The 13766-nt window shown below is 36.3% G+C and overlaps 1 protein-coding gene across 1 annotated transcript in view; it reads left to right on the top strand.

Moving 5' to 3' along the window:
* Positions 1-13766, top strand: part of ZBBX (zinc finger B-box domain containing) — a 112534-nt gene that overhangs the window by 13961 nt on the left and 84807 nt on the right. The window contains exons 4-6 of the mRNA XM_060100018.1: positions 51-141; positions 6673-6721; positions 7591-7700. Coding sequence (XP_059956001.1) covers positions 51-141; positions 6673-6721; positions 7591-7700 — 250 coding nt within the window. The remainder of the gene's footprint in view (positions 1-50; positions 142-6672; positions 6722-7590; positions 7701-13766) is intronic.

Raw genomic sequence — 13766 nt, 5'->3', positions numbered from 1 at the left:
AGAAATATATTTAGTAATTACATTTTGTCTTCTGTTCATATATATGGAAGGTCAAGTGGATGTCACTGGAAATCTGGACAAGTGGGCAGATTGGGTAATCAATCATGCATGATGTCACAAAATAAAGGAAATGTTATTAAGGTAAGAAAATACCATTTGATTCTTAGGCAGTTTGCTGAGAAGATATAAATTATTTTTTCAGATCTTGCATTCCCTTCCATACTTAAGAAACTCCTATTCTTGTTTTAACAACTTTGCATGTTATTGGATTTCAATTATATTTTATGGGCTAATATGCAACTTTCACTATTCAGATATGTTTTCGTTTTTCATCTGAAAGTTGATTTTTTTTTTTTTTTTTTCTTTCTGTACGCGGGCCTCTCACTGCTGTGGCCTCTCCCGTTGCGGAGCACAGGCTCCGGACACACAGGCTCCGCGGCCATGGCTCGCGGGCCCAGCCGCTCCGCGGCATGTGGGATCTTCTGGGATCGGGGCACGAACCCGTGTCCCCTGCATCGGCAGGCGGACTCTCAACCACTGCGCCACCAGGGAAGCCCCTGAAAGTTGATTTTTAAAAATTCATTTTCAGGTGAATTTTCTAAACTGAATTTTTCCATTCAGTTCTGGTTTTAAGTATGTGAAATAGAACTATGTAGTTCTATATTAAGGTGAAAGCGAAATTATTTGATAAAACAAAGGACAGACTTTTTTCTGCCTTTTTATTATATCACATTTATTTAATGTATTTATGTTCTGCTTGAATAATAATTATTCATAAACTGTTGATTCTATATGTGAAGATACCCAAGGGAAAATGCTTTAAAATTTCCCAGCTATAGAATTGCTTTATCTTTACTGTGTATTGTAAAATATAACATTACATAATATTTAAGGTTAAAGGCAAATGAGTGTCCTTATGTAAAGAAAACTGTTTTGCTTCTGGATTCTTTAGTACAAAATCTGTGACTTTGTAAGTTTTAACTTATATAGCTTTTTCTTTTTTATATGCCTATTATTAAACTTTCATTGGGTCAGTTGGCATCTACAGACATCTTGGGACTTCTAACCTTTTTGGCTTAGAAAAGGCATTTTATTCTTTAGTGTCATTCTCTTACTGAGACATGTTTCTTTAATTTTTGCATTAAAAGTTTTATAATCCACTTTGCGTTTTTCATTATCTTTCTGAGACAATGTTCCATACTTTAGATGTTGTTGTAAATATAATATATTAAAAGTGCTGACTCTTTGTGATTATTGATTTATTTATTCAGTAGAATTTATTAAGTGCCTTCTTTGTCTTATAGTGAATTATCCTTGTTCTCAAGAATATCCTTACCTAATGTAAAAGATTATGCACATATGAAAATATTTATAGGAAAAATCACTATGTAATTTTTGCCATGTAGTGTATGAATCATTTGTGCTTGGGAAATAATAGTTTAGCTCTACAAGTATTTGAGAGTGTACTAGATATATTTGTAAGGAAAAGTGATGAATAAGTCATAATGACCATTCCCATAAACCTCATAATTGAGGATGAAAGCATGGGGGGTTGGGGAGTTACAGAATGTGGGAGTAGAAATAAGATAGGGCAGGAGGGTAGGAGGCCTGAATACCAGACTCAGGAGTGTTGACTTTTTCACCGGGTGAACAGAATTCCCTGACAACTTTGAAGCAGGAGAGTAGCAAGTTTAAGGTAATGATGTATGATGGTTGATCTTGTTAATATCCAGTGCATTTGAAATTTATATAAGTAGAGTATAGAGCAAATGATATTCAAACTCTTTTGATCATGTACCACTGCAATAAAGAATATATTTTGAGCATGGACTTTCTATCCATGAATTTTTTATTTGCTTATAAATATAATTTATTTATATACATACTAATTTACTAATATGTCATGTTCATTGTAAAACAAAATATGGAAATTAATCAAGGATGATATAAACATGAATAGATGCTTCTTTTCCTCTCTTTGATCTTTTCTGAGCTCCCTCAGGCATGCATACATGCTACTTTGGAGGCCACTGATATAGAAGCAGAGAGACTATTTACAAGTCTATTAAAAGCTCAGATGAGAAGAGTCTGATTGAGAACGTAGCAGAAGAAATATAAAGGAAACATGGACCCAAAACAGTGAGAAAGGAAAAGAAGAAGTCAAATATATAACTGATATTCCAGGATGAATTGCTTAGGAGATAGAATAAATAAAGGAGCTGGAAAAAAAAGTTCTGGTGTTTAGATTTAGAGCTAGATAGTTGGCTTCCTCCTTCTCTCCCTCCCTTCTACCCTCCTTCTCTTACTTTCTTTTCCCAGCTTTATTGTATAATTGGCAAGTAAAATTGTAAGATATTTAAAGTGTACAACACGATGATTTGATATACATATACATTGTGAGTGAATTCCCTCTATCGAGTTAATTAACACATCCATATTTACCTTGTTTTTTTAATAAAAACATTTAAGTTCTACTCTCTTAGCAAATTTCAAAGATTTTAGAGTTTTGTTTGCATTCTCATGTGTTAGTTGAAGCTGAGAGAGTAAATGTGCTCCCTAAGAATTTATAAAAAGGATAAGAAAGGTGTAAAGGATAAAGGGCAGGTATGAAGGATAAAGCCCAGAGAATATGGAGGCAAAGAGAACTTGAATATTTATTCACTATCTGTTTTATACCAGTCAACAGTGCTTTTCCTGTTATATCTCATTAAGTGCTCATATCACTCTTAAGAGGCAGTTGTTATTTTTTCCAGTTCCACAAATGAAGTAATTTAACATCAAAAAAGTTAAATAACTTGCTCACGTCAAGGGTCAGGGCCAAGATTTGAAATGCAGGCTTTCAGGCTAGTTCTAAGATAATTTGCCAGCTCTACAGTAAAGGGAGCCTGAGAAGAGAAATAATGGGAGAAATAGAGTCAAAGTAATGTAATTTCATAGGAGATGAAAGTAAAGGAGGACATTTTTAGAAAAAAAATGGAGAAGTCAACCTTGATTGATGTATTCGTAATGAAAAAGTTGGGTTTAGTTTTAGCAGTGTTTCTCAACCGGGGGCAATTTTGTCCCCCAGGACACATTTGGCAATGTCTGGACACATTTTTAGTTATCACCACTGAGAGGGATTTTTTTTGGCTAATGGTGTGTAGTGGCTACAAGCCAGGGGTGCCACTGAACATTCTACAATGCACTGGGCAGACCCCACAACAAAGAATTATTTGGCCTAAAATGTCAGTGGTACCAAGAACAAGAAACCCTTTGCTAGACTATATAGATTAAAATCCTGACTCATCTCATGAGCTTTGTGATTTTAGACAAATGATGTAACCTTTCTTGGGCTACTGTTACCATATTTGTAAACACGCATAACAGTACTTGCTGACTACTTCACAGAGTTTTGAGCAAGGTGTGAGATAATATGTATGAAACCAATTGTAATATTAACTGAAAATCACATTAAAATGTTTATTTATGGAGAATGAGAATTTTTAAAAGCAATATATTTGATTTGATGGTTGGATTGTTATCAGATGTAAAAATATATTTCAAGTGGTTGAAAAAGAAAGGCAGGTGGCAATGAGTAAAGGCTAAAGTTTCAGTAAATGTAAGAACAGAGGGTGATCTCTGAAGGCTTTAATAGGATCAAGGAGACTTTATATATATAATACAAAAATATATAAACAAATACTATATATATAAATACTGTGTATATATATATATATATATATATATATATATATATATATATATATATATATATATAATCAGGGGGAAGATGTGAGCCAATTTGTAGCTGAGGGATAGATTCACTAGTGGAAGAAAGATTGAAGATTCAAATGAGAGAGGTGCCAGTTGCTGAGGGCTTTGAAGAGGTAGCTCCCTGAGGAGGGCCTGACCAAGGGAAGGAGCGCACATTTTCTCTGAGACAAGAAAAATGGAAGAGAAAACAAGTGGCAGTAAAGGTACATTTTTAGAGGTTGTTTTTGACAGGTGGTGAGGCAGGAAGCTATGGAAAAATAATAAGAGGAAGACCTTGACATTCTTAGTAAATTTGAAGGCAAGATCATCTGTTCAGATTAAGGAAAGGAAATGGAGTGGATCTGAGTTTTTTGGAATGGAGAAGATTTGGAGTAGCCAAATCATGTGAGAATCATGTTTGAGGTTTAGTAGCAAATGAATGAATGGATTGCTGAAGAGCCGTAAGAGCCCACGGGGCTTATTCAGCATGGATTTGTATGGGAGCCAGTTGCTATTATTTCATCACGATGGTTGGTAGATAATGGGAGGTCTAAGAGGAAGGAGGTAAGGAGATTGCGGTTTGCACTGAGAAACTCTGAGTTTGGGATTTTGAAAGTATAACCATTCAGATTGCTGCTTAGGTCTAAGGTTTGGTCATCATGGTCAGGTGGCTGAGGAGGCACTTAGATGTTCATAGTAGTCAGCATGTCAGAGGGTTTTCAGCATCAGGATGTCAGGTGAACATGGACAGTAAAGTCTCCACGATCATTACCCAGAAATGTGTTGGAGAGAAATACTGAACAGACTGCTGAGGTTTCAGGTGGAAGAGGATCCTGGGTATTGATAAAAGCAGTAAGTGGATGGTGGGGACCTTCAGTAGAGGCAACTTCGCCTAATGGTGAGAGCGGAAGAGTATTCTGGAAGCAGCACTGGGGAACAAACAGGGAGAACATTTTCCTTCTCTCCTGGTGAGTGAAAGGGGGTAGAAATGGAGCTCTTTCCTCTGGAGAGTTCTGTGGAGAAGGTTGTGTGTGAGGAAAGGTGGGTCCAGTTACTGTGAACTTTTGGAAGAGATATTTTAAGGAAATTTTTAAGGCATAAGATAGTTAAAGGACTCTTTAATAAGGGCTTCATGGAAGGGCAGAGCAGCCTGGACGGAAGGACAAGTAGTGGAGAATGGCAAAGGTTGAGTAGCTAATTGGATTGAGAATGAGGATATTGAAAAGGTGGCTTGTGGAAGGAGTGTGGGCCCAGCACGGTGGATTAGGACATTAGTGGCAGGATGGAGGCATTTGTGAATGCCAGCGAGGCCGATGAATACAACGTAGTCTGACCCCAAGGGCCCAGATGATATATCTGTGTGGTAGAGACACTAAGCTGCCCTGACTCCTGATAGGACCCCTTCAGCATCTCCTGGTGGAGTCATAAGTGGGTTAATAAGGTATAGGCTTCAGTATATTGAATTCCTGGTGTTTTATATATACACACATATGCATATCCATATCCATATATCTTTATGGTGTTTGCCTGTGTGTGTGTGTATCCCTGGTCCAACCCTACTCCACCCTCATCTCTTTCCCCAACAGATAAAAATCAGATTTAGGAGGAAATTCTATTTGCCTAAAAATAGTAAGCTAGCAGTTTGTTCATTGAAATATTTGTATGCAGTTTGATTCATTGGAAGTAAATATGGCTATATTCATAGAGCAGAAAAATATTATTCACAATAACAAGAACAAAGTATAACATGTCCCTAATAATGAATTCATTTTGCTTTGGTATATGCATTCTGCCCAGGTAGCCTATAAACACATAGATCATGTTGCAATTCAGATGTATCATTAAGGTAATAGTATTGCATAATTTGGTTATAAAAAATAGGATTAAATTATCTGCAACTTGTACAACACTGCCAGTTTAAAAATAAAAGTGTGGTTCACATAAAAACTGATTATTTCAATTCTATTTTCTTGTCTGCTGTGTTTGGTACATAGCATCTGAGCAGCTCCTTAAAGAATGGGAACAAACAAATGCCCTTTTGAAGCAAAATCACTAGATTCACTGAAAATAATTAGGCCTAAATTTTCAAAGATGACTGCAGTTGGTACAACCATAGACATAGAGGCAACCATTATTCTCATATTCTTATGTACAAATTGGGCAATTGAGCATGAAAACAGAAAATTGAAAATGAGGCATGAATCGACAGTGTGTGTGTAAGTGTGCGCCATGCTCCGTGAATGTCTGTGTACTTCAGATGTTGGTTTTAATAAGACCAAGGCAAGTATGTGCAATTGGCGAGTCTGTTTCGTTTCTTAAGCTCTTAAGATCCAAGGATTTTAAGTGATCATTTATTTGAAATACCTATCCATAATTGTTACTTACTCAATTTTTTTGGCTACAACTTGGGAAAGTCAGGGATCACAAATAATATATTTGAAGGTTATGCCTATGAAACTTAAACATGTGGTTCTCTAATTTGGGCAATTAAGATAATAATATTAGCTTCTACAGTTATGTGAGCAGAATAGCTTAGTCAGAATTCAGCTTAGATTCAGTCTACACAAATATTAGGCTTTGTGTGTTTCAGAAAGATCAGAGATAGAAAAGGCTTACTGAGCCTTTACAATATTTGAATGCTAGTGCTTTCCTAAAATCATTTCATGGCGATATGTAATTTTTGTTTAAAGATAATTTGTGACATGTTTTTTTAAAAAACTGGTTTATATATATTTCCAAAATATATTTTTCTTTTATGAATTTTCTCTTGATTTAATTAAAATTCCTATATATGCATTAAAGATCTCATATTATTCTTTCAAAATGTTTGTTTTGTTCAAGATGTACCAAAATGTTATGGCTTTATAATATTTTTATTAGTAACTTAAACTTTATTTGAGTTTGTATACCTGACATACAATATCTATTTTATTAATACAGCTTTCTGCTGGAAAAGTGAAATTAAAATTACTGAAGGAGCAGCTTCAAGGTAAACAGTTTACCATTGTATTATTAGATGCTGAAGGTATAATTTCTTTTTTTTACATTTGAATTACATAGAAAATTTAAGTGCTAGAACTGTTCATGCAGCATAAAGATTCTAAACCCAAAAATGGTGACTCTTTATCTTTGATACTCAAAATATATTTTGTCTGTATTTTGGGGAGGGGTGCTTATTTTATGTCAAACATCAACTTAGGATATTATCATAATAATAGTATTTTTGAAAAGTGAGGACTTTCATAGCATTGTTCCTTAAACTCTAGGAAGAAAATGTTAGCAGTATAAAATTATAGATTGAAATTTTACTCTGGGAAATTAAAAGAATATTGAAAATTGCTTTATATTTTAATACATTATTTGAAAACAGCAAAAAACAAATCAATTTTGAATTTACAGTAATTATAAAAGAAATAAGATTTTTAAAATAGGGGATAAACATTTAATTTGGATAGTTAAGATAATTTGATAGAACAAATTATAGAAATATATATAACATTTATTATAGAAGTTGTTCTGTGTGGGCCTTAGTTTGATCCAGAGATGGGGCAGAACGCTATGGGAATTCTATCCAAAGCATAGTTTTTAACATTCTGTAATTTTACATGTCCAGTTCAACTGAGTTTACAGCAGAATGGATATGGGTGGATATGTGGGGCCCTGTGGTCACAGAGGGTGGGAGGGGGACTGTGGGCTCCCTAGTCTACTGGGAAGATTAGACTTGGCTACATGCCATTCTCATTGGGCAACTAATATTTATATACTGTTTGAGAATTTAGAAATGTGCATAATTTCCTTTATCAATCAGAAAACTGAACATCGTATTTTAACATGATTGGTCTTTTTTTTCCCTTTCAGAGCCAGTGAAACAACCATCTAATTATAAAATGGCAAATTCTTCTGAACATGAAAAACCCAAGATAAAATGGAAGGTTTGTGGGCAGTGTGAGAACAAAGCCGCTCTGCTAGTACGTACACTGGAATAAGATCAGACTTTCACATGGGCTCATACACCTGTCCTGACTTAACCTGCTTGGTAGCCATGTCTCTTCCTTCATGACCATTACTAAGGGTGAAGTGTGCAGGCTGCCAGGAAAGGCCAATGCTACACGATACCCTGAATCTCATCATCTCATTCTTGTTTAAAGACACCACCTAACTTTTGTCCTCTCTCCCTTGGATTGTGCCTATCAGCACAAGAACATGCTGCAGTATTTCTTGAACCAAAACTGGAACAGAAATTCTTCTTTGATCCCCACATCTCCCCCTGTACCCCTTTTAGTAACATTTCTAAAGAGTTGTCTACACTTGCTGTCATCACATTATCTCCTCCTATTCTCTCTCTCTCTCTCTCTTTTTTTTTATCGAGGTATAATTTACCTACTGCGAAATGGACAAATCTTAAATGTATACACCCCCATCAAGATAATAGAATACCCCAGAAGGTTCCCTTGCGCCTTTTCCAATTAACTCCCACTACAAAGCCAACTACTATTCTGATTTTTAGCAGCATACATGTAGTGGTGCTAAACCTATTGAAATTTATATAAATGGAATCGTATGGTATGTATTTTTCTGTGTAGGGCTCTGTTGTTTTTCTGTATTCTTGACCCCTTAATGTTGGAGTGCCAGAGGGCTTAGTCCTCAGGCCTCTTCTCTAGTCTGTTTATACTTGTTCTTTAGGTAGTTTCATCTACTCTCTTGGCTTTAAAGCCCATCTTTATTTTGATGGTTCCCAAATTTACATATTTAACTCATATCTCTCCCCTGAACTTTCAACTCAGACTGCCTAATCAACACTTCTACTTGGCTGTCTAACCAAAATCATTAATTTAGTGTGTTCAAAATTCAACTCTTAATATTTACCCATCAAATTTTCTCCCCACAAGGTCTCCTCATACCAATAAAGGTCAACTCAAACATTACCTGTCCTGACAGCTCTTTATAAAATAGCAACAGCTGAGATGACTATAGTTTTGTGAAGCTGCCTCATTCATCTACATAACATTTATCACCCTTTAGTGTATGTTTATTTGTTTATTTTCTACTCACCCACAATGTAAATTTCATGAGCTTAGGGATTTACTTTTGTTCCCTGCTGTGTGCTTACCACCTTGAATTATGCCTGCAGTTTAATAGGTACTCAACAAATGTTTGTTGAATGAGTCATTTCTTTAAAGCCTTTCTGTTATTGAAAACACTGTTATCATTGAAACTAACTGAAAGGAAGATATCCAATGTATTTAGCAATTAAAATATTATACACGGCTTCCCTGGTGGTGCAGTGGTTGAGAGTCCGCCTGCCGATGCAGGGGACACGGGTTCGTGCCCCGGTCCAGGAAGATCCCACATGCCGTGGAGTGGCTGGGCCTGTGAGCCATGGCCGCTGAGCCTGCGCGTCCGGAGCCTGTGCTCCGCAACGGGAGAGGCCACAACAGTGAGAGGCCCGTGTACCACCAAAAAAAAAAAAAAAAAAAAAATTATACATACCTAGGAAGCAGTTTTCCCCAAAAGAATTTAATGATTATAATTAATGTTTGTGGATCACTATAACTAATATTTATTAAATTTCAGAGAATTTAGTTATAATCACTTCTGGTTTAAGATTGTATTACTAGCCTTATTTCATGGCAGTTTTAACTGAGCTCAGAGAGTTACAGTGCTTTAAGTCTAATAAAGCACTAATAATATTAAATGTAAAACCCTGTCTCTTGGTATAATGCTCTTACTTTTACATCATACATCATACTACTTTTCTCCTTACTTGATATGTTGGTGGAATTTTAGCAAGTTATACCTATCCAGAAAAGTTTAGAAAATATAAACAAATGCTAATATTCCTGAAGTTTGAAGTATGAAAGCTAAAAGGGTCTTATGGCAGAATTGAATTGTTGCAGTCCACTGTTCATGATCTGAAAAATCATAGGAGCTATGAGTCAATATTTCTTATTAATCCTCTTCCATGTTGAGCACTTTTTAAAGGCCATGGAATTCAAACAGTATGGCATATGTAGATAAGATTTGACTTGGAAATAAAGGATCTATTTTTCCAGAGAGAAGGAAAAGCAAGCAAAGGACATTCCCAGACAATATAAATGGCATGTGCCTTGGCTGGAAAGCAGATGAGAGTGATGAAGTGTGCAGTGATTACAAAACTGATTTGCCTGAAAACTGTTGTAAATAGAAGTCAGGGTTTAGGCCCTAACCATTCTTAAAGAATTTACTAAGATTTTAAGAAAGGATGTTCTTTGATTTGAAATGAAAATAATATCCCATGATACTTGTTAAAAGCACAAAAATTATTTAAAAATTCAAGCTCGGTAGATGTAATGAACTCTATAGTGTTGAACTCTGAGGTTACCTTGTGTTCTTAGCTTCCACCATTCTAGATGGTCATGCTGACTGGATAATCAGAGTCAACCTTTCTATATCTTATGACAGGACCTTAATCAGGGAAAATTGTACAGGGATGGGAGATGGGGAGTAAGAGCTTACATTTTGGGGGTTTGAATATCAACTTTACCTGTTGTTAGCTATGTGAACTTCAGCAAATGACTTAATCCTTTTGTTTCTGTCTTCTCATTTGTAAAATGGGACAAAACGGGTAACAGTAGTATAACGACCTCAAAGTTAATAAGGATAATGGTTACTGCATGTGAAGTATTTAGCATTGTGCCTAGCACATTGAGAAGAGATAGTAAATTGTATGCCTTTTGTTGTTGGCACATTTTATATATGTTGCATTCATATATGTTGGTGGTAAAAATAAAACCCCAAATTTGCAGATTTCTTATTTTTTTTTTTTTTTTTTTTTTTTTTTTTTTTTTTGCGGTATGCGGGCCTCTCACTGTTGTGGCCTCTCCCGTTGCGGAGCACAGGCTCCGGACGCGCAGGCTCAGCGGCCATGGCTCACGGGCCCAGCCGCTCCGCGGCATATGGGATCCTCCCAGACCGGGGCACGAACCCGTATCCCCTGCATCGGCAGGCGGACTCTCAACCACTTGCGCCACCAGGGAGGCCCAGATTTCTTATTTTTAAAAGAAATTCCAGTGGCTTTAGGCTGTTTCTACATAACAAAAGTGAAATGGATAGTTAAAAATTACATATTAATTTGGCAAATGTGGATAATTTAATTAAACTCAGACGGATTCTGAAGGCTTAGTATAAGTGATCTAGCCTTGAACAAATTAAAAAGATATTTGCTAAAGCAGTACTTTAGTATTCCATCGTCAAAGAAGCATCTGTGGTGGAATGGCGTCCTTATCTACATTTTTAGTATGTTCCTGCCAGTTATACAAACTACCTAAAAAGATTTTCCAGTTGGCAGTCATTTTAACCCAATTTAAATCCAAATATGCTTGTATAACAAAATATATAAGCTTACTCTGTGACTCCAGCTTTGATCTTCCAGTATAACATCCGTTTGACTACTTTCATTGAAAGTCTATTGTTAGCAAATATTTGGCTTAGAATTATATGCTGAAACTGACTCTCAGTCCTCTATATTACATTGTAAAAATGGTGCCGAACATTTATGAGAAATTCATTAAAATATTAGCTGACATGTTGTAGAATACATTTTGAAGTCTACGTTAATACAATAATACTTCCATATGTGTATGTGAAATTATAGCTTTTAATTTTTCACTTAAAAATTATGGATTTAGATTATGTTTGTATCATCATTTCTCTAAGAGACTATAGCTCTTGAAACAGGAGTTGAAAGGCTAGGATTAGTTCCCATACTAGGGATAGTATTTATTTTTCTTCCACTAAAATTATAAATCCAGTTCTGTGTAGCTATAATCACATTTGAAAAATATATTTGGATTTTGATAAATACCAGACCATGCAATCATTTGACATTTTGGATTTATTTTATTGCAGATTTTATGAAGGTTTTCTAATAAATGATTAATACTGAAATTAATGGTCAATGATTATTAGTAATGTGGGTCTTGAGTAAGAGCTTAAGCTTTGAATCAGACTCTGGGGTTGAAATCCTGACTCCGTTAACTGTATGACTGGACAAATTCTCAATCATTATGTTCCTTTGTTGCCTCATCTTCACAATGGAGGTACAATGGTCATGCTAACCTTATGGGGTTATTGTGAGAATTAAATGAGATGGAACATACGAAACCCTTAGAACAATGAGTAAGTGCTCCCTGAATGTTGTGGATATTGTTATTGTTATTTGACCCTTCCTTTTTAGTTTCAGTTTAGTTATGTACCACTTCCTACTCTTTTAACCTATTTTTGGAGTGTTGTCCTAATCATTTGATATTTAATAAGCATGGCTACATTATTGTAGGTAACTGCATCATCATGTGGGAACTTGCAATACAATTTTAAAAAATTAGTGGACTCTTACTGGGTTTTATTTAATTTTTATTGAAGTATAGTTGAGTTACAATGTTGTGTTAATTTCAGGTACACAGCAAAGATATATATATATATGTATATATATTCTTTTTTAAAAAATTAATTTATTTTTGGCTGTGTTGGGTCTTCGTTTCTGCGCGAGGGCTGTCTCTAGTTGCGGCAAGTGGGAGCCACTCTTCATCGCGGTGCACGGGCCTCTCACTATCGCGGCCTCTACCGTTGCGGAGCACAGGCTCCAGACGCGCAGGCTCAGTAGTTGTGGCTCACGGGCCCAGTTGCTCCGCGGCATGTGGGATCTTCCCAGACCAGGGCTTGAACCCGTGTCCCCTGCATTGGCAGGCAGATTCTCAACCACTGCGCCACCAGGGAAGCCCTGTATATATACTCTTTTTCAGATTATTTTCCCTTATAGGTTATTAAAAATATTGAGAATAGTTCTCTGTGCTATACAGTAGGTCCTTGTTGGTTATCTATTTTATATATAGTAGTGTGTATCTATTAATCCCAAACTCCTAATTTATACACCTCTGAGTTTAGTCTCCTTTTCTTCATCCAGTACACTCTAGTGCCTTCTTACTCCCTGTGTGGTCTGCACCCAGCAGCTGCATGGGCATCACCTGGGATCTTGTTAGAATGCAGTATCTTGGGTCCCATTCCAGACTTCCCAAACCAGCGTGTGCACTGTAAGGAAATCCCAGGAGATTTGTATGCATGGTACAGTTTGAGAAGTGTCACTGAATTGCGTATCAGGTCACCAGTGACCCGTACAAGGCAGAAGAACCTGGTCTGTCTCTCCCCAGTCTGCCCCAGCTGCTTTATGCTTATTATACCCTGAGAGAGGGGAGAGGAAGGAGGGGGAGAAGGGTGGTGGGCACCCTAAATGGGGAGGAAATGAAAGAGAGCTAAAGGGAACGTGAGCTCCTTGGCACAGACTTTCTGACACTCTCTCTCCAGGCCTCATGCTTTCTTATTTGTACTACTGGATGTTCTCAACCTAGGCCAAACTCAAGAAAAGGGGGGCTACTAGCCATTTGCACTATTTTTTATCATACTGTAAAGGGTGTTAGAGTGGCTGTACGTCTGCACAGTAGTAATTACTCTTGCAGTAAAAATTCCATTTCCTTTTCTCACTTTCACCCTTGCTTGGCACCATCACAGGTAGAGGTGTATCACATTTTCCAACTTATCCGCAAATTTAAAGAATGACATTTTAGCACCATAGAGAACTTGCGAGACAAATATACACTTGTCTGTAATCATTTCACCAGTCATAAACATTGCTGACATGTTGATGAAGATGCATCCAGTTTTTTTTCTTATACTTTTTTTCCTTTGAGGAATCTTCTAAGAATGCTTTTAAAACCACATTTTGAGAATCACCAGTGAAGTAGTGCCGTTCAAAGAAGACTGTGGGGAATTTTGGACACAAATAGTATACACATCCTTTGAAACTAATTGTGTCATGTAAATCCATACAGAAAGATAAAAGAACTCATAATGAAATAGTTTTGACCCAGAGATATTGCTGTTAATTTTTACCAGGTTAAGAAGTTTGACCTGAGGTTGCCGTTTTTTTAGTGATTTATTCAGAAATTGTACATACATACATGCACCTAACACATATATCTAAAACCTACTTACAGCTATTA

Source organism: Mesoplodon densirostris, chromosome 5 (genome assembly GCF_025265405.1).
Source record: "Mesoplodon densirostris isolate mMesDen1 chromosome 5, mMesDen1 primary haplotype, whole genome shotgun sequence".
NCBI classification, from domain to species: domain Eukaryota; kingdom Metazoa; phylum Chordata; class Mammalia; order Artiodactyla; family Ziphiidae; genus Mesoplodon; species Mesoplodon densirostris.
This window is presented reverse-complemented; position numbering and strand designations above follow the sequence as displayed.